Source organism: Oncorhynchus tshawytscha, linkage group LG21, assembly GCF_018296145.1.
Source record: "Oncorhynchus tshawytscha isolate Ot180627B linkage group LG21, Otsh_v2.0, whole genome shotgun sequence".
Lineage (NCBI taxonomy): Eukaryota > Metazoa > Chordata > Actinopteri > Salmoniformes > Salmonidae > Oncorhynchus > Oncorhynchus tshawytscha.
In genome coordinates this window covers 3,011,564-3,031,853 of record NC_056449.1, presented here as the reverse complement: position 1 = coordinate 3,031,853, position 20,290 = coordinate 3,011,564, and the positions used below count along the sequence as shown (strand labels likewise).

The 20,290-nt window shown below is 47.2% G+C and overlaps 1 protein-coding gene across 4 annotated transcripts in view; it reads right to left on the bottom strand.

Annotated features, from left to right (window-relative positions):
- Positions 1-20,290, bottom strand: part of LOC112220696 (fibroblast growth factor receptor-like 1) — a 62,227-nt gene that overhangs the window by 25,837 nt on the left and 16,100 nt on the right. For 2 of the 4 annotated variants that reach the window (XM_024382536.2, XM_024382537.2), the window contains exon 3: positions 3,148-3,420. In XM_024382536.2, the coding sequence (XP_024238304.1) occupies positions 3,148-3,420 (273 nt within the window). Of the gene's footprint in view, positions 1-3,147; positions 3,421-16,748; positions 17,499-20,290 lie in introns of those variants that run through there. The other 2 variants (XM_024382534.2, XM_024382535.2) reach the window with 2 other exon arrangements.

Here is a 20,290-nt window from a genome sequence, read left to right as displayed (position 1 = left end):
CATGGTTCTCACTCCCCTTCCATTGACTTACACAGTAATTATGACAACTTCTGGAGGACGTCCTCCAACCTATCAGAGATCTTGCAGCATGAACTGACATGTTATCCACCCAATCAAAGGATCAGAGAATTAATCTAGTACTGAAAGCACAAGCTACAGCTATATAGCACTGCAGTGCATACAATGCGGTGAGTAGTTGACTCAAAAAGAGAGAAAGACAGTAGTTTAACAGTTTTGAACAAATGAACTTCTTCAAAAATGAAGGAAAAGCAAGAGAGAGATAGCTATATTTCATACTTTTTTCCTTTGCTACCAAATGCAGCTAGCTAGTTTAGCCTACTCAAACACCTGGCTCAAACAGAGGGAAGCTAAGTTAGCTAGCTGGCTATGACTATCCAACACAACACTGGAACCCTTCCAAGTCAAGGTAAGCTTTTGTTTTACTAATTTATTGCCCCCGGAGCCTGCCGGTGTAACTGCTAAAGTGCTTACTGAACTGCTTACTGATTGTACACTGTAACGTTACTCCATGATTGTAGCGGGTTTACTAACGCATTAGTTCTATTAGGTATGAAGATGTGGATGTCACTTAAGGCATAAGGCAGCCCTCCGCACCTTTCTGATTCAGAGGGGTTGGGTTAAATGCGGAAGACACATTTCAGTTGAATGCAGTTGTACAATTGACTACAATTGACTAGGTAGCCCTCTCTTTCTTTCTTTCTTTCTTTCTTTCTTTCTTTCTTTCTTTCTTTCTTTCTTTCTTTCTTTCTTTCTTTCTTTCTTTCTTTCTTTCTTTCTTTCTTTCTTTCTTTCTTTCTTTCTTTCTTTCTTTCTTTCTTTCTTTCTTTCTTTCTTTCTTTCTTTCTTTCTTTCTTTCTGTTGGCTATGACATTACTTTAGCTAATATGGTGACAACGATGTAGGCTGTGTGTAGTGGTTATCATATGATTTGGCATGGATTTTTTTTTCTTCGCCTGCTCACATACAGTGTTGTTCATTGAAGTCCACAAGTGGAGGGAAAAGGTGAGAGGAGGAGAGTGCATAGATGCGAGAAGGAATGCAATGTGACTGTTATGAAAGTGAACTGTGTTTACGTGTGATCAGGGGTGTAATCAATCCGTCGATTCTGTTGAAAAATCTTTCTTAAACAGAAGCAAACGAAACGGGAATAAACATACCTGAATTTGTCCAATAGACACTCTTGCCTGCATTAAGAGAGTGACACATTCAGTACTGCCTTGCACAATCTGTCCATCTGTCACTGTCTGTTTCCTCATATTTTTCTCTCAACCTATGTGCACCTACGTTGTAAACTTTGATTCGTAGGGCTAGTTGTAGTAACCTCATGATGGGTATAGCCTAAACCTATCGATGTTACATTGAACTGGGTGAATGGAATATGAATGACAGTCATTCAATATGATGTAATAGAAATAAAGCCATGCTCATGAAAAAATAATGTGGGTTCTCCCTCATCTTAAACGGCAGCGAACGCCACTGATCTGATCAGTGTTTTTTGTTGCAGGGGAGGCCCTGAGTGGAACCAGGAGGGGTCACTCGAGTTTTTTCATACTCCGTTTAAACTTAATTCAACAGATCGAATTTGGCAAAGTCACATCCCTTGCTTTGTGTCACAAACTTACAACAATCATAAACCATCAGCCCATATCCTTCACAAATTGCCCTGAGCCTCTGTGCTATACACATACTGAAACTACAAATTTTAGCCCGTTTTGTTCCAGGGCTGTTGTTAGTTAATGACTTCAGTAAGACTTCAGCACAGTGAGTCCCAGAGAGAGCAAGGCCACTATAACTCACAGTTCCACATTACTCCAGGGGACCAAACAGGAAAGCAGCAGGCTACCTTCACTCCCCACGCAGGGAGGCTGGAGGGAGGGGAGGCCCTGTTCAGAGTTCCAACAAGACGAGGAGGACACAGAGGACGAGGTCCATGGAGGTCGATCAGGGCCAGTTCAGCCACCTCAGTCATCAACCGAGTAATTACCGTCCCTCCTCCTCTATATCCTCCACACACACACACACACACACACACACACACACACACACACACACACACACACACACACACACACACACACACACACACAGTGCAGCTGCTCTCCTCACCCGCCCCATGGATCAGGCCGACCAAGGCCAGCACAGGAAGGGCTGGGGGCTCCGTCCCGCTCACCGCTCCTCACAACTTCTCAGTCTTTCAGCATCACTGGACCGGAGCAGATTTATAGTGGTGCAGGCGGCAGGACGTCTATTTCAGCGGTCTCCTTGACGAGTGCTTTGGCAGAGAATGCCCGGTCTACAGTCCCCCAGCAGCCATCCCTCCTCAATCTCAACCAGAAGTATTTCGCAAAAGCTACACTGCCAAAACCCTCTACCCCCCTCTCCAACCACCTTCCAGACAGAGTTCATTCTTTTACCACACAACCTCACACACTGACACACACACGCAACATTAATTTCTCATTGTGTCAGAGGGGGGTGAAATAATTGAACACTGGATTAAATTACCGGCACTATAAACAAGCACCAGGGTGTAGTGTGACAGGAGCAGCCGGTAAAGAATCCTCCCTTTGTTCTCCTGAGGTTTGATATGAAACCTGACAGAAGAGCTGCTGGGGTTCTGTAATGCTAACAAGTCATAAATTGGCATTGTTACAATGCTCACTTGTACATTTTCATTTTGCATCGGTTACGTAAATGAAACCATATTCTTTTAATAACGCCAGGGCTGCCAGTCATGTCGGTTCTGTCAAATATAATCACATCTAGGGGCTAACGTGGGGCCAGTAGGCCTCCTGCATTACAATCCCTCTTAATGTGCACTGTGACTGTAGAATCAAGGCTAGGTCACACTACTAGACCAAGGTACCGGGGAAATGTTGTCGTCATTTTATATGGACATGTCTTAGTAACATTTCAGGGAGTATGTCTGATATGGGACAGGTTTGGAGTTATTCAGTTAACTGGCTAAGGTATGAAAGAATATAGAGAGCTACGTATTCATTAAAGGAGTCACAGAGAATTGGAGCATAAGGCATGTGTGTATGTAATGTGTGTTTACATGATGTGTATGAAATGTAAGTGTGTGGACATTGACTAGGGATGAGATCAGACGCTCCTTGGCCCTACCGATGACGATGAGGGTGTAGTTGAGGGCGATGCTTCCGAAGCCGTTGGTGACACGGCACATGTACACCCCCGCATCCCCGAGCTCCACCTCTTTGATCTTTAGGCTCTGTTTCAGCACCCGGTAGCGGCTCCAGCCCGGGTGGACGTTACGCCCGTCCTTCACCCACAGGATCAGGGGAGGAGGGTCACCCTCTACGGGGCAAGCCAGCCGCACCGTCTGCCCCAACCTCGCTGTCTGGCGCTCCTCCACCTGACGACTCACCCACGGGGGACCTGAGAGAGAGGCAGACAACAATCACATTATTTTTTCTCTACAGCTTTTTTATATAAAAAAATATCCGAATCAGAATAATCTTTATTCGCCAAGTTCATTTACACATACTCGGTGATACGGTGCTGCTAGTGACAGGCGAGGTACGGTGAACATAGAGCTGTAAGAGAATGAGCAGTGGATAAACAACTATACAGTTTTAGCTACAGTATCAATATATGTCTATCTAAATGCAGAGAGGGGAACAGAGTGCAAATGGAGTATAGTGCAGTTATTTTGTGTGCAGTACACCCTTTGTCACATTGGATCATGATGTCGTGGTGTATAATCACAGACACAAATGATAGTTTCTCCTACAGGTACATTGTTTTGTGGATTACTTATTCAGAGGAGTTAGTCGCCAGACCTGGGCATCTGGTAAGACATACTAACGTTCTGCTAATGAAAATAGCCTGCAGTGGACGAGGGTCCGTGTTTGAATCATGCTCCAATGGCCTTGATGCTGGACAAGCAGTTCAATTCATACAGCAAAGACTGTCATTGGAATCATAGCATAGTTTCCTTTCATAATTCCCTCGATTTTTCATGACATTTCCATGTTATTCTATCAATGTGCCTTGCATAGCCTATTTGCTGGTTAAATCATTTAAATTAACTGACTATAATTCCACCATTCAAGAATATTCAGTACTGTATGTTTCATTTGCAGTTGAATTCAAACACACGTTGATGTTTTGCTGCACCTTGTAAATAAAACACCTTTGTTTATCATATGAAACATTCTATTCATTCTGTTGCTGCTGGCGACACAGGGTCTAATGACTTTGGGCAGGTGAGCCAGATGAACCATGGAAAATAAAATGGAATTAGAGAGGCAGACCAGAGACCTGCTTCCCCCTAACTAACACTAAGCCTGTCTCTGAGTCAACTGCTGTCTGACTCGGTGAGGGGGGCCCTGTGTCAACTTCACTCCACACACATGCATGCACACACCCACACGCACACTGTACGTGCCCAGGCCCCCAGACACAGATGTGTAAGAAGGTGTGTATAGAACCGGGTTAGGCTACCCCAAGGGATCTTTCCTATCAGCAAAACAAACCAACTTGGGTACGCCTAAAGTCCACTCAAAAACATAAACCTTCTCAAGAAGAGCGAGGGGCAACTTTGGGGCCTTTTACTCAACTATTTGAGGGGGATTCTCTTTTTTTTATAGGGTCCTTGCATGCACAAGGTTCTTTTCATCCTGTTCATTCAGAACTCCGAGACTCCCATGAGAGCTCCCTTTCCATTTCCTCTGGCCCTCCTGAGCTGCCTCAGCACTGGGGCCCGGGTGTGTGTGTGTTGGACGGCAGTGGGCCGGGGTGTGTGTGTGTGTGTTGGACGGCAGTTAGGTGGTGTGTGTGCGTGTTTGTGTGTATGTAAGTGTGTGTGTGTGCGTTGGACGGCACCGCTCATTCATGCCTGGTACTGTCACATCCTGTAGCAGTACCAGCAGCTGCTGTGAGAACTGCCAAGATTATAGGAATCTAAAAACAAAACTCCCTCCTCTAAAAAAAAGTATCTCTCTCTTTCCTCTCTCTTTCTCTCTCTCTCTCTGCGCTACACATCTCTGTGGAGGAGTGAAGTGTTTTCACCTGGTGTCTACTGGTTGCCATCCAGGAAAGTGGCAGAAAAAGTAAAGATTGTTTTGGTGCTGGAATTAAATTACAGCACATTCCATAACGTTAGGCCGAGATGGTTTCACTGACTGCACCAAACTGCAAGTATGGAATAAAGTATGGAATAAAATTCCTCCGTCTCCATGAATAGAACATAAAGGTAGACATTAAAGACCTATTCCAGCAGGTTTGAATGTTAACACAGCATTCTCTCATAAACTGATCCTTACATTGACCTTCGCTAATTCACCTCACTGGGAAAAAGGTTGGCTTGAAGACATTCATACTGTATGTAAGATTTGGCTTAGTATTTGCTGGTTGGTTGGTGTCTGGTTGTCACACAAGTTGGCTCAGAGACTGGTGGATCGGCGTTGAAGTGGCCTGGGGAGCTGAGAGAATGGTGGAGAGGGGCGTTGGGCCGCTCTTGGGTGCTAACAGACACTACACCCCACTGTAGACACACCGAGGCTGGGGAATGGATGGGGGATGGAGGGGTGGACAGACAGAGACTCCTACTACCACTCTGTGAGCCTGACACACACACACACACACACACACTGCTGGGTGCTGAGAGAGATCAGAGACAAGTGCTCTAATGTAACAGGCCTGGGGGGATCGTAGGGCAGGGTGGGAGTGATATGACTGTCTGAGACTTGGTCATGGCCCCCTAATGTATAGAGTGTGTGTGTGTGTGTGTGTGTGTGTGTGTGTGTGTGTGTGTGTGTGTGTGTGTGTGTGTGTGTGTGTGTGTGTGTGTGTGTGTGTGTGTGTGTGTGTGTGTGAGAGAGAGAGAGAGAGAGAGAGAGAGAGAGAGAGAGAGAACCACCACTAATACACCCACCCAAGCCCCATCCTGCAACCTAAGAGCCATTCACCAGATGCTCCGCATGCTCTGCTGAAACCTAATGGTCTGAGCCTAAACCACACGGATAACAACAGTGAACACTATGGAACACAAAGCTTTGACTATCTCATGCTGGAATATACAAGGTCTGAGGTCATCTGTCTTTGGCCTGAAGAGCAGAAACCCAGATCACCAAAATACAGACATTGTCATCCTACAAGAATGACAATGTCTGTATGGTATAGAGGTTGCCCTCTAGGTTACAGGGAGTAGGTAGTCCCATCCACCAAACTACCAGGTGTGAAACAGGGAAGAGACTCAGACTGTTCATTTGGTATAAAGCAGACCTAACCCACTCTATTAAATTAATCAAAACAGGAGCATTTTCCATCTGGTTAGAAATAAATAAGGAAATTGTAAAAAATGTAGCCATGTGTGCTACCTACATCCCCCCAATAGAATCCCCATACATTAACGATGACAGCTTCTCCATCCAAGAGGGGGAGATCAACCACTTCCAGACCCAGGGACATGTACTAGTCTGTGGAGACCTAAATGCCAGAACTGGACAAGAAACTGACACTGTCATGCCATCAGACAAACCATCAAACAGGCAAAGTGTCAATACACTAAGATTGAATTGTACTACATAGGTTCTGACTCTCGTTGGATGGGGTAGGGCTTGCAAACTATTATGGACTATTATGGACTACAAAGGGAAACCCAGCTGCGAGCTGCCCAGTGACGCGAGCCTACCAGATGAGCTAAATGCCTTTTATGCTCACTTCGAGGCAAGCAACACTGAAGCATGTATCAGAGCACCGGCTGTTCCGGAAGTTTACATACACTAAGTTGACTGTGCCTTTAAATAGCTTGGAAAATTCCAGAAAATTATGTCATGGCTTTAGAAGCTTCTGATAGGCTAATTGACATTATTTGAGTCAATTGGAGGTGTACCTGTGGATGTATTTCAAGGCCTACCTTCAAACTCAGTGCCTCTGTTTGACATCATGGGAAAATGAAAAAAGAATTCAGCCAAGACCTCAGAAACCTCCACAAGACAGGTTCATCCTTGGGAGCAATTTCCAAACGCCTGAAGGTACCATGTTCATCTGTACAAATAATAGTACGCAAGTATAAACACCATGGGACCACGTAGCCGTCATACCACTCAGGAAAGAGACCCGTTCTGTCTCCTAGAGATGAACGTACTTTGGTGCGAAAAGTGCAAATCAATCCCAGAACAACAGCAAAGGACCTTGTGAAGATGCTAGAGGAAACAGGTCCAAAAGTATCTATATCCACAGTAAAACGGGTCCTTTATCAACATAACCTGAAAGGCCACTCAGCAAGGATGAAGACACTGCTCCAAATACGGTTTGCAACTGCACATGGGGACAAAGATCGTATTTTTTGGAGAAATGTCCTCTGGTCTGATGAAACAAAAATAAAACTGTTTGGCCATAATGACCATTGCCATGTTTGGAGGAATGAGGGGGAGGCTTGCAAGCTGAAGAACAACATCCCAACCATGAATCACGGGGGTGGCAGCATCATGTTGTGGGGGTGCTTTGCTGCATGAGGGACTGGTGCACTTCACAAAATAGATGGCATCATGAGGTAGGAAAATTCTGTGGATATATTGAGGCAACATCTCAAGACATCAGTCAGGAAGTTAAAGCTTGGTCGCAAGTGGGTCTTCCAAATGGACAATGACCCCAAGCATACTTCCAAAGTTGTGGAAAAATGGCTTAAGGACAACAAAGTCAAGGTATTGGAGTGGCCATAACAAAGCCCTGACCTCAAGCCTATAGAAAATTTGTGGGCAGAACTGAAAAAGCGTGTGTGAGCAAGGAGGCCTACAAACCTGACTCAGTTACACCAGCTCTGTCAGGAGAAATGGGCCAAAATTCACCCAAATTATTGTGGGAAGCTTGTGAAAGGCTACCCGAATAGTTTGACCCAAGTTAAACAATTTAAAGGCAATGCTACCAAATACTAATTGAGTGTATGTAAACTTCTGACCCACTGGGAATGTGATGAAAGAAATAAAAGCTGAAAGAAATCATTCTCTCTCCTATTATGCTGACATTTCACATTCTTAAAATAAAGTGGTGATCCTAACTGACCTAAGACAGGGAATTTTTACTAGGATTAAATGTCAGGAATTGTGAAACACTGAGTTTAAATGTATTTGGCTATGGTGCACGTAAACTTCCGACTTCAACTGTATATACTAGGCGGTGTCAGAGGAAGGCCCAAAAAATTGTCAGACTCCAGTCACCCAAGTCATAGTAAGCATTTCACACCTGTTCTATTCAGTGCACGTGACAAATACAATTTGATTAACTTAGAGAAGAGTCCCATCAGCAAGCTGGTCCTGGGGCTCTGTTCACAAACACAAACAGATTCCACAGAGCTCAGGAAAAGCAGCCGAATTAGACCCACACAAATCATGAGAGAACTCGACACATTTCAAAGAACAAACCAAAAAACATTGGCTTTGGCAATGTAAACCTGTTTCCCCTGTGGATAAAGCCTTTTGAATTGAATTGAGCTAGAGAAGGGGGGGGGGGGCAACCCATTTACTGAGATAAGGAATAAGGGCAGTGTGGTGTGTGAGAAGAGGGAATGTTGTCTTATTTTTTACACATATACATATTTGCCATACTTTTTAAAATTATGTTTCACATAAATTCTGAACCTGTCTAATCGCATAGTATCTACAGTTGTAAGTTCAATATTTTTTTACTGAAAGTATTTTTATATTGTTGATTGATTGACTATGGTTTTCCAAATCTCCAGTGCTATTTTTATGGCAAATATTTTAGGCACATCGAAAATCTCATCCCAACTATTTTGCAACCTGTACTGTGCCTCGGTCAACATTTTGGTTCTCAAGTAAAACTGATAGATTTTTTTATTTATGAAAATAATATTGTTGTCAATTTTGGTCTTTAACAAAGGGCAAACAAACAATTTCCCTAACTTCTCCCTTCTCCCCTTTCCACTTTTCTCCTCCATTTTTGCAGTAATGCTGCAATCAGTTGGTTGTAATTTTGGATAGAGCAAACATTTCCATATACTATATGTTTGTTAACTGCACGTGACATAACTCCACCTTTTCTATTCATAATATCATTAACAAAGATAATTCCTTAAGAAAAAGAATCCATAAAGATTTTTTTACTTTTATCAATTAGTATATTTGAATTTAACCATATTATTTGTTTGGTCTTTTCTGGAGGATGAAACTGGAATTGCAACCAGCTTTGTATGTGTCACACCCTGACCTTAGTTATATATGTTTTCTGTATCATTTTGGTCAGGTCAGGGTGTGACGAGGGTGGGTATACATGTATGTGTTTTGCCATGTCTAGGGTTTTTGTATGTTTATGGGTTTATATGTCTATGGTTGCCTAGATTGGTTCTCAATCGGAGGCAGCTGTTTATTGTTGTCTCTGATTGGGGACCATATTGAGGTAGCCATATTCCTTGGACAGTTTGTGGGTTATTGTCTATGTGTAGTTGCCTGTTTCAGCACTCGTTTATAGCGTCACGTTCGTTTGGTTGTTTTTGGTTAGTTTGTTTAGGTGTTCTTCGTATTCTTTGTGCCTTGGTCTCCTCTATACGACGAACGTGACAGAATAACCCACCAAAAAAGGACCAAGCAGCGTGCCAAAGAGGAGTGGACATCTTGGACCCGGGAGGAGGTAATGGCAGGGACAAGACCCTGCCATGGAAGCAGCTGGAGAAAGCACAGGAGGAACGGTGACGATATGAGGGTACACGGCTAGCATGAAAGCCTGAGAGGCAGCCCCAAGATTTTTACGGGGGGGCACCCGAGGAGATTGGCTGAGTCAGGTAGGAGACCTGAGCCACTCCTCGTACTTACCGTGGGGAGCGTGTAACTGGTCAGGCACCGTGTTATGCAGAGATGCGCACGGTGTCTCCAGTGCTCTATTCTAGCCCAGGGCGCACTATTCCAGCTCCTCGCATTGGCCGGGCTAGAATGGGCATCCAGCCAGGAAGGAGGATGCCTGCTCAGCGATCCTGGTCTCCAGTATACCTCTTTGGACCAGGATATCTCCGGTGAGTCTGCACAGCCCAGTGCATCCTGTGCCAGTACCCTGCATTTGCAGGGCGAAAAGAAACATCCAGCCGGGACAGGTTGTGTCAGCTCTACACTCCAGACATCCAGTGCGCCTCCACAGTCCAGTACGTCCTGTGCCTGCTCCCCGCACTCGCCCTGAGGTGTGTGTCCCCAGTACGGTACCACCAGTGCCGGCACCATGCACTAGGCCTACAGTGCGCCTCGGCAGTCCAGAGCGTCCGGCGATGGTACCCAGTCCAGAGCGTCCGGCGACGGTACCCAGTCCAGAGCGTCCGGCGACGGTACCCAGTCCAGAGCGTCCGGCGACGGTACCCAGTCCAGAGTGTCCGGCGACGGTTCACAGACCGGAAACTCTGGCGACGGTACCCAGTCCAGAGCGCCCGGCGACGGTTCACAGACCGGAACCTCCGGCGACGGGCCACAGCCCGGGGTCTCAAGCGACGGTTCCCAGTCCAGAACATCTGGTGATGATCCACGCAGCGAGGGTCCCCAGCCCGGGGCCTACGGCAATGATCCACGGGTCAGTGCTACAAGAGCGGACCCAGTGTAAAGATGGGGGGCGGCGTCCAGAACCAGAGGCGCCACCGACGGTAGATGCCCACCCGGACCCTCCCCTATAAGTTCAGGTTTGCGGTCGGGAGTCCGCACCTTTGGGGGGGGTATAGTCACGCTCTGACCTTAGTTATCTATGTTTTCTGTATTTTGGTCAGGTCAGGGTGTGACGAGGGTTGGTATATGGGTTTTTGTATGTTTATGTTTTTTTTTTGTAGTCTAGGGGTTTATGTCTACGGTTGCCTAGATTGGTTCTCAATCATAGGCAGCTGTTTATCGTTGTCTCTGATTGGGGACCATATTTAGGTAGCCATATTCCTTGGATAGTTTGTGGGTTATTGTCTATGTGTAGTTGCCTGTTTCAGCACTCGTTGTTTTTAGCTTCACGTTCGTTTTGTTGTTTTTCGTTAGTTTGTTTTAAGTGTTCTTCGTTAATAAAAGAATGTATTCTAATCACCCTGCACCTTGGTCTCCTCTATATGAAGAACGTGACAGTATGGCTTGTTTTATAAAAGGGCGATATTTTGAAAAGGTTTTCAATTAACTGAAAGTGAGAGGTTGTAATCTGAATAAAGGCAATTTTTGAACAAGGGTTGAGCAATTCTGATTAACCTACTGGAGAACCAGTTCGGGTTTAAGTATAACTTTTGTATGACTGATGCTTTTAGTGAGGTTTAATGCTTTAATATTTAATCATTTTAGCCCCCCAACTCATATTCATTATATAAATAAGCACATTTTGTCTGGCTTGCCATTCCAAATAAAGTTAAATTGTTTTTGCACAAATAATTTAAAATACAAATAGTTCTGCATGGCAGGGTAATAAGTAAATAGGTAAACTGGAATATGACTAAAGAATTAATCAGGGTGATTTTTCCACAGATAGACAGTATTTACCTTTCCATGGTGGCAAGATTCTATCTATTTTTGTTAACTTTCTGTATAAAAAAAAATTGTAGGTTCTTTTATAGCTCCAGCTGGACTGGGACTCAGCGAGTGACCTGACTGACCACTGGCTCCACAAAGGCAGCTCCTTCCTTCTATAGAGCCCTGCACATAGAGCCCTATTCCTAGACCCCTGCTTATAGACTCCTGCTCCTAGACCACTGCTCCAGCTCTGGAAATGATATAAACAGCCTCCCTCCTTATTGAAATCTAATAAACAAGGGCTCTGACTGCTGCATCCCACCAAGTCCACTGCTTGCTTTCTGAACTTAAACACACTGCAGGGTGTTCTCTGTCCAATAGCGACAGGGCGGTGTAAGCGTGGAAGGAGCATGGAGTGACGCACACAAACACACACTCACACAGATGTGTAGCGGCATTGATTTGAAATTAATGTCAGGCTTGACCTCTCTCTTCTTTCCTCATTTGTCTTGTTAAATGTCCTCAAAGTCTTCCCCAGTTGCTTTAATCTAAGTTTAAGGGATCCACAGACAGACATGTATATGCTGGTTGTTGAGCTGACGAGCTGAGAACCCTAACTCCAACCATAGATGGGCTTTTGAATGGCAAATACCCTGACAGGCAGACCCCCCAGTGCCACGACCTACAGTATACAACAGCATATTATTCCAGACATGTAACGGCATCAATAAAAACAAAGGCAATTTATATTTATATTTTACATTTACATTTTATTCATTTAGCATACGCTCTTATCCAGAGCGACTTGCAGTTAGTGCATTAATCTTAAGATAGCTAGGTGGGACAACCACATATCACAGGCATAGAAAGTACATTTTTCCTTAAGAAAGTAGCTATCAGTAGAGTCAGAGCTAGGGGGGGATCAAGCGCAATTTTTGGGGGTTGGGGAGTCGAGGTGAGGAGGATTATTTAAAAATACTCTTTGGAGAGGTAGGGTTTTAGATGTTTTCAGAAGATGGGCAGGGACCCTGCTGTCCTAGCTTCTGGGGGAAGCTGGTTCCACCATTGGAGTACCAGGACAGAGAAGAGCTTAGACTGGGTGAGCGGCAGCTGCCCTCCCATAGGGGTGGGAGGGCCAAGGGAACTGAGGTGGCAGAATGGAGTGCTCTGGTTGGGGTGTAGGGTTTGAGCATAGACTAAAGGTAGGGAGGGGAAGTTCCTCTTGCTGTTCCGTAGGTAAGCACCATGGTCTTGTAGTGTAGTTCAGGGGAATCTAATCACAACAGCTGGAACCATCCAAGACATTTAATCTGTGTAAGACAGAGGGAGGACCCCTAACCTATGGATAACCAGGGATCACTGTAAAGCGTCACTGTGCTTGTCCGCTCGTGGCCCACTCTGTTTTAGACATCTTGATAGGGGTTTTTGATTTCAAGGAGGATTTATGGGGAAGGGAGGCCTCCCCAGAACCGCAGCCCCAGAAGAGCTTTGAAGCCGAGGCAGAGTCACGAGGAACAGTGCTGGGCTGGTGTTGTACGTAGAGCTTCAAACAGACCTCGACAGCGCTCTGCCTAGATAAATTATTATGGTAAAATAAGTAGCAGAGCTTTGAGATGAGGGGAGAGAGAGAGAGAGAGAGAGAGAGAGAGAGAGAGAGAGAAAGAGAGAGAGGAAACACTAAAACAGAAATACACTAAGAAAAAAGAAGGAACAGCATGTCAGAAAACAGCTCAATGTGATTGAAGAATCCATAGAATCAAGTCACTTCTGGGAAAATTGGAACACACTAAACAACAAGGCGGTCGTCAGTGAAAAGGGAGTAGAGGAGGGGACTAAGCACACACCCCTGAGGGGCCCCAGTGTTGATAGTCAGCGTGGCGGATGTGTTGTTGCCTACCCTCACCACCTGGGGCCGGCCCATCAGGAAGTCCAGGATCCAGTTGCAGAGGGAGGTGTTCAGTCCGAGGGTCCTGAGCTTGGTGATGAGCTTGGAGGGAACAATGTTGTTGAATGCTGAGCTGTAGTCAATGAACAGCATTCTTACATACGTATTCCCTTTGTCCAGGTGGGTGAGGGCAGTGGAGTGCAATACAGATTACATCAGCTGTGGATTTGTTGGGACGATATGCGAATTGGAGTGGGTCCAGGGTGTCTGGGAGAATGGTGTTGATGAAAGCATTTCATGGCTATAGATGTGTGTGCTACTGGGCGATAGTCATTTAGGCAGGTTAACTTGGCATTCTTGGGCACAGGGACTATGGTGGTCTGCTTGAAACAAGTTGGTATTACAGAACGGGTCAAGGATAGGTTGAAAATATCAGTGAAGGCTGGGCCTCCCGAGAGGCGCAGCAGTCTAAGGCACTGCACCGCAATGCTAGAGGCGTCACTACAGACCCGGGATCGAACCCGGGCTGTATCACAACCGGCCGTGTTCGGGAGTCCTATAGTACGGCCCACATATGGCCAAGCGTTGTCCGGGTTAGGGGAAGGTTTGGCCGGGGGGCTTTACTTGGCTCATGGCGCTCTAGCGACACCTTGTGGCGTGCCGGGCACCTGCGGGCTGAACTTGGTCATCAGGTGAACAGTGTTTCCTCCGACATATTGGTGCGGCTTACTTCCGGGTTTAGCGGTCGGGTGTTAAGAAGCGCGGTTTTGGTGGGTCATGTTTCAGAGGACGAGCTGACAAGGTACAAATCTGTCGTTCTGCCCCTGAACGGGCAGTTAACCCACTAGGCCGTCATTGAAAATAAGAATTTGTTCTTAACTGACTTGCCTATTTAAATAAAGGTAAAATATATATATATATTTTTTAAACTCGACCTTAGCCTCCCGAGGCCGTTGGAGAGTAGCAGAAATGAGACAATATTGAAATTGGTGAGGAAAAGGGGGTAAATAAATAAAAATAAATACATGATGTCAGTGAAGACACTTGCCAGCTGGTCAGTGAATGCTCTGAGCACTCATCATGGTATTCCGTCTTGAACTGAAATAAGTTCCTGCCAAGGTGCACTCCATCTTGAGTTTGATCTGTAGCTATTAACTCATTCAGAGAGCAACCCTGCTTATCTCTGTACTCATATCCTGGCATGGCAGGGGGGGGGCATTAGACCAAACAATGACAGATCTCAGTCTAGTGTGTGGAATTCAGGTTCCTTATCACCGATGAGAGATTACGCAGTTGGAGTCAGAGGAGACAAGAGGAGGGCTTGGTAAACAGAGCTAAGTAAACAATCCCCCTGTTTACCTCTGGTTTACCCCAGTGTTTCTCACTCCCACTCTTCTCAATCAAACACCCACCCCCTGCATGCATTCCCGCTGTCCTCCTACCTATCTCTTAATCAGGCTATTTGTGACGTTACGGTCCCATATCCACTTCCCATAGGTCTTCTTCAGTCACTCTGATACCTTTCTCATCTCTATTGAGTGACATCTATTTGACATCTACTCGTGTGCACAAGCGGTTTGCTGATGTCAACATTGTGAACAGAGTGCCCCATGGTGACAGTGGGGTTATGGTATAGGCAGGCATAAGCTACCATCAACGAACACAATTAAATTTAATCTATGGCAATTTGAATGCACAGAGATACAGTGACGAGATCCTGAAACACATTGTCGTAACATACATCCGCTGCAATCACCTCATGTTTCAGCATGATAATGCACGGCCCCATGTCGCAAGGATCTGTATGCAATTCCTGGAAGCTGAAAATGTCCCAGTTCTTCCAAGGCCTGCATACTCACCAGACATGTCACCCATTGAGCATGTTTGGGATGCTCTGGTTTGACGTGTACGACAGTGTGTACCAGTTCCCGCTAATATCCAGCAACTTTGCACAGCCATTCAAAAGGCCACAATCTACAGCTTGATTAACTGTCGCGCTGCATGAGCCAAATGGTTGTGACTGTTTTTTTGATCCACGCCCCTACCTTATTTTATAAGGTAACATATGACCAACATATGCATATATGTATTCCCAGTAATATGAAATCCATAGGGCCTAAGTAATTTTTTTCAATTGACTGATTTTATAATATCAAGTGTAACTCAGTCAAATCTTTGACATTGTTGCATGTTGCGTTTATATTTTTGTTCAATGTATATGAAAGCAAGCTTTACTTTAATACTTCCAACACCATCAGGCTTGATTGAGTGAGCTGTTTCATGTTGCCTGCCTATATATCTATAAACCTTAATATATTTCATAACATCTTTCTTGGTCAGTAGGTACTGTACCTAACATAACAAAAGGAGGTGGTGTTTTCGACACAGTCAGTCATATAGATATAGAGGTCTATAGAGCATCCCTGTGGAATGCCTTCAACACCTTGTAGAGTCCTTTCCCTGACGAATTGAGGCTGTTCTGAGGGCAAAAGGGGGGGGGGGTATGCAACTCAATATTAGGAAGGTGAATATATCTTATTTTAATAGCAGGACACTGTAAAGTCCATTATCCCTCCGAAGAGTATGAATTAGGCTGTTTGAGAAGGTTTGAATCCTAAGCAAGCTGCCTACACATTGTTGGAAGACAGTGGAGGCTGCTGAGGGGAGGACGGATCCTAATAATGGCTGGTATATTTGATACCATTCCACCAATTCCGCTCCAGCCACGAGCCCATCCTCCCCAATTAAGGTGCCACAAACCTCCTGTGTTGGAACTACATAAGACCAACATAGCTACTGTAGTAGGTCAAAGCTGTGAGCTGGAAAACCTTGGTAGAGTATGGGTGAAATTCCTTTCTTTTTTTGTCTTCAAACCAATGCTGCCTTTTTAAATTTTCATGGTTTTTACCCCGGAGGGTGATTATACAACTATCACGTTTCAGGAGAAGACCCAGATGCAGACAGTGTCGAAGTAACAAACGTTTATTACTAGAACAGGGGGCAGGCAAAACGACAGGTCACGGGCAGGCAGAGGTTAGTAATCCAGATCAGATTCCATAAGGTACAGACAGCAGGCAGTCTCGGGGTCAGGGCAGGCAGAGGTCAATAATCCAGGGTGGTGTGACAAGGTACAGAACGGCAGGCAGGCTCAGGGTCAGGGCAGGCAGAATGGTCAAAACCGGGAAAACTAGAATACAGGAACTAGAAAAAGACAGGAGCAAGGGGGAAAATTGCTAGGCTTGACAAACTAAACAAACTGGCAACAGACAGAACAAAGGTATAAATACACTGGGGGTGGAAGATGGGCGACACCTGGAGGGGGGTGGAGACAAGCACAAAGACAGATGAAACAGATCAGGGTGTGACAGTACACCCCCCCCCTCTAGGGGCGCCACCTGGCGTCCTACCTGAAAGCATACCTGGTTGACCGGGGTGCAGGCGTTGGAAATCAGCAATGAGGCCTGGGTCCAGGACGTCCCTGGCGTGGACCCAGAACCTCTCCTCCAGGCCATAACTCCCAGTCAACAGGTACTGGAATCCCCTGCCCCAAGGTCGAACCTTCAGGAGACGCCTCACCGTGTATTCCGGTTGGACGTCAATGAAACAGGGGAGAGGGGTGGGCGTGGAAACAGGAGAGAAAGGGCTGTGAGACATTGGTTTGATCCTCGACACATGAAAAGTGGGATGTATACAGAGGGTACGGGGCAACAAAAGACGAACAGCAGAGGGGCTAATGATCTTGTAGATGGGGAAAGGGCCGATAAACCGGGGGGAAAGTTTGCGGGACTCCACCCGGAGGGGCAGATTTCGGGTGGACAGCCATATCCTCTGCCCAAGACGATTACCGGGGAGCCGGGGTCCGGTGGCGGTCCGCTTGTCGTTGATACCTGGAGGTGGTCTCGAGAAGAGCCGACTGGACTGTCTTCCAGGTACGACAACAGCAGTGGACAAACATCTGGGCTGAAGGTATGCTGACCTCTTCCTCTTTCTCCGGAAAGAGCGGGGGCTGATAACCTAGGGAACACTCAAAGGGTGAGAGACCCATGGCAGAGCAAGGAAGGGTGTTGAAGGGCATATTCGACCCACACTAGTTGCTGGCTCCAGGTGGTGGGGTTGGCGGAAACCAGGTAGCGAAGAGTCATCTCCAGGTCTTGGTTGGCTCGCTCCGACTGGCCGTTGGACTGGGGGTGGAACCCGGAGGACAGGCTGGCCGACAACCCAATGAGTGTGAAGAACACCTTCCAGAACAGGGGCGACAACTGAGGACCCCGGTCGGAGACTATGTCCTCTGGGAGTCCATGGATCTGGAAGACATGCTGCACCATGAGATGGTCCATCTCTTCAGCAGAGGGTAGCTTGCGTAGAGGGTTGAAGTTGGAAGTCCACTACTGTCAGGATGGCGGTGTTGCCATCAGACGGGGGGAGACCCGTGACAAAGTCCAGGGATATGTGAGACCAGGGATGGTGAGGAACAGGCAGAGGTTGAAGGAGACCAGCCGGAGCTTGCCGGGGAGTCTTGTTCTGCGCACAGATCGTGCATGCTGAGATGAATGTGGAGATGTCAGGAACCATGGTAGGCCACCAAAAGCATTGTCACACAAATGCCAGGGTGCGACGGGAGCCTGGGTGGCAGGCAAGTTTGGAGGAGTGGGCCCACTCCAGGACCGAGGAGCGGACAGTGCCAGGAGCAAACATCCGGTTATCTGGGTCCCCCTTTGGGTTTGGCTGGGAACTCTGCACCTCACGAACATGCTTCTCTATTCCCCAGCTGAGTGCCGTCAGCAGGCACGAGGTGCGAAGGATGGCCTCTGGTTCCGTGCGTGTAGCCGCGGGGCTATAATGGCGTGACAGTGCATCCGGCTTGACATTCTTAGATCCCACGGTATGAGAGGGAGAAGTTGAACCAGGTGAAAAGCAGGGCCCACCTAGCTTCTCTGGAATTGAGACGCTTGGCGGTGCAGAGATATTCCAGGTTCTTGTGGTCTGTCCACACAATGAACAGATGTTCTGCCCCCTCCAGCCAGTAACCTCCACTCCTCCAATGCCATCTTCACCGTGAGAAGCTCACGTTTCCCCACATCGTAGTTCCTCTCCGTGGCGTTGAGGCGATGGGAGAAGAAGGCGCAGGGATGTAACTGGAGGTCCAGGTAAGAACATTGGGACAGTACAGCCCCCTCTCTGACATCCAAAGCATCGGCCTGTGCAGACAGGGGGGAAGCTAGGGTGCTGTAACCCCGGATAAAGCAGCGATAAAAGTTGACAAATCTCAGGAAATGTTGCAGTTGCATTCTGGACATAGACTGGGGCCAATCCACCACCGCACTCACCTTCCCGGGATCCATCTGTACACTCCCTGCAGCAATGATGTAACCTAGGAAGGGGATGGTGGAGCAATGGAATTCGTACTTCTCTGCTTGCACAAAAAGCTGGTTCTCCAGGAGGCATTGGGAGAACCTGTCGGATGTGGAGCACGTGTTCTTGGGCAGAGCGGGAGCAAACAAGGAAGTCTTCGAAGTAGACGAAGATGAACCGGTTCAACATGTCACGGAGAACATCATTCAACAGAGCCTAGAATACAGCAGGGGCGTTGGTAAGACCAAATGGCACGCCAGATACTCGTAGTGGCCGCTGGCCGTGTTGAAGGCAGTCTTCCACTCGTCCCCTTCCCGTATCCACACCAGGTGGTAGGCATTCCGTAGGTTCAGCTTGGAGAACACGGTGGCCCGCTGGAGCGGCTCGAAGGCCAAGGAGATGAGTAGTAGCGGGTAGCGGTTCTTCCCTGTGATGTCGTTGAGGCCCAGGTAGTTTATGCATGGGCGCAGGGGAAGCAGAAGGAGGGATGAACCCTGCAGCTAGGGAGTCCTCAGAGAGTACAGTCGTTCCCGGGGTGGAGTGGTGCCTGAGAGAAGGTTGATCCCGCAATCATAGGGTCAGTGTGGCGGAAGCGAAGTGTCCCGGGCCTTACTAAACACCTCCTGGAGGTCCTGGTATTCAGCGGTAATGGCGGAGAAGTCCTGGGCAACTTTCGAGACCCCAGGAAGACATCCTGGGGCAGGCTATGCTGACTTCAGGCAATGAGCATGGCAGAATGGGCTCCAGCCCATGATGGCACCAGAAGACCAGTTAATAACGGGGATTGTGTCACTGGAGCCAAGATAATCCCAATACCACAGGAACCTGAGGAGACTTAATAAGCAGGAATTAGAACATCTCACTGTGGTTCCCTGACACACGTAGGTTGACGGGGGTGGTACTGTGGGTGACCCGGCCTATAGAGCGCCTGTCCAGCGTCCTAACGTCCATGGAAATGGACGGGCTAAGTGGGGATGTCCAGATCGGATGCCAGGGTAGTGTCCATAAAGCTCTCATCGGCCCCAGAGTTGATGAGTACCCGGAGAGATTGTGACAGGTTCCCCCACAGCAAGATGGCATGAAAAGAAATGCCAGTAAGGAGAGAGGAAAAGTTATCCGTATGACCCACCAGAGTACTCGCTACTACCGGTGAGCCTGGTCTTTTAGTGGACAGGTGGCCACGAAATGACCAGTAGTCCCGCAATACAGGCAACTCTTCGTGTGAAGCCTGTATAGCCGTTCGGCTGGGGACAGCCTAGCTCTGCCTAATTGCATCGGTTCGGGGAAGAGGTGAATTGGCAGACTTCGGAGACTCTCGGGGGAACTCGGGTAGCCTCAGGTTCTCTCTGCAATAGAGCCGTCGGGGACTTCCAGGATGTCGAGGCGAGGTGGATGCCTTGGGCAAGCGAGTGAAATCGAACCTCCTCTCCTTCCCTTGCTCCCATAGTCGCCCATCGATCCGAATGGTCAAGGCGATGAGTGAGTGGAGATCAGTCGGTAGTTTCCGAGCTGCAAGCTCGTCCTTTACTTCGTCCGATACTCCGTGCAGGAACATGTCGAACAGTGCTTCCGGGTTCCAGGCACTGTCAGCTGCCAA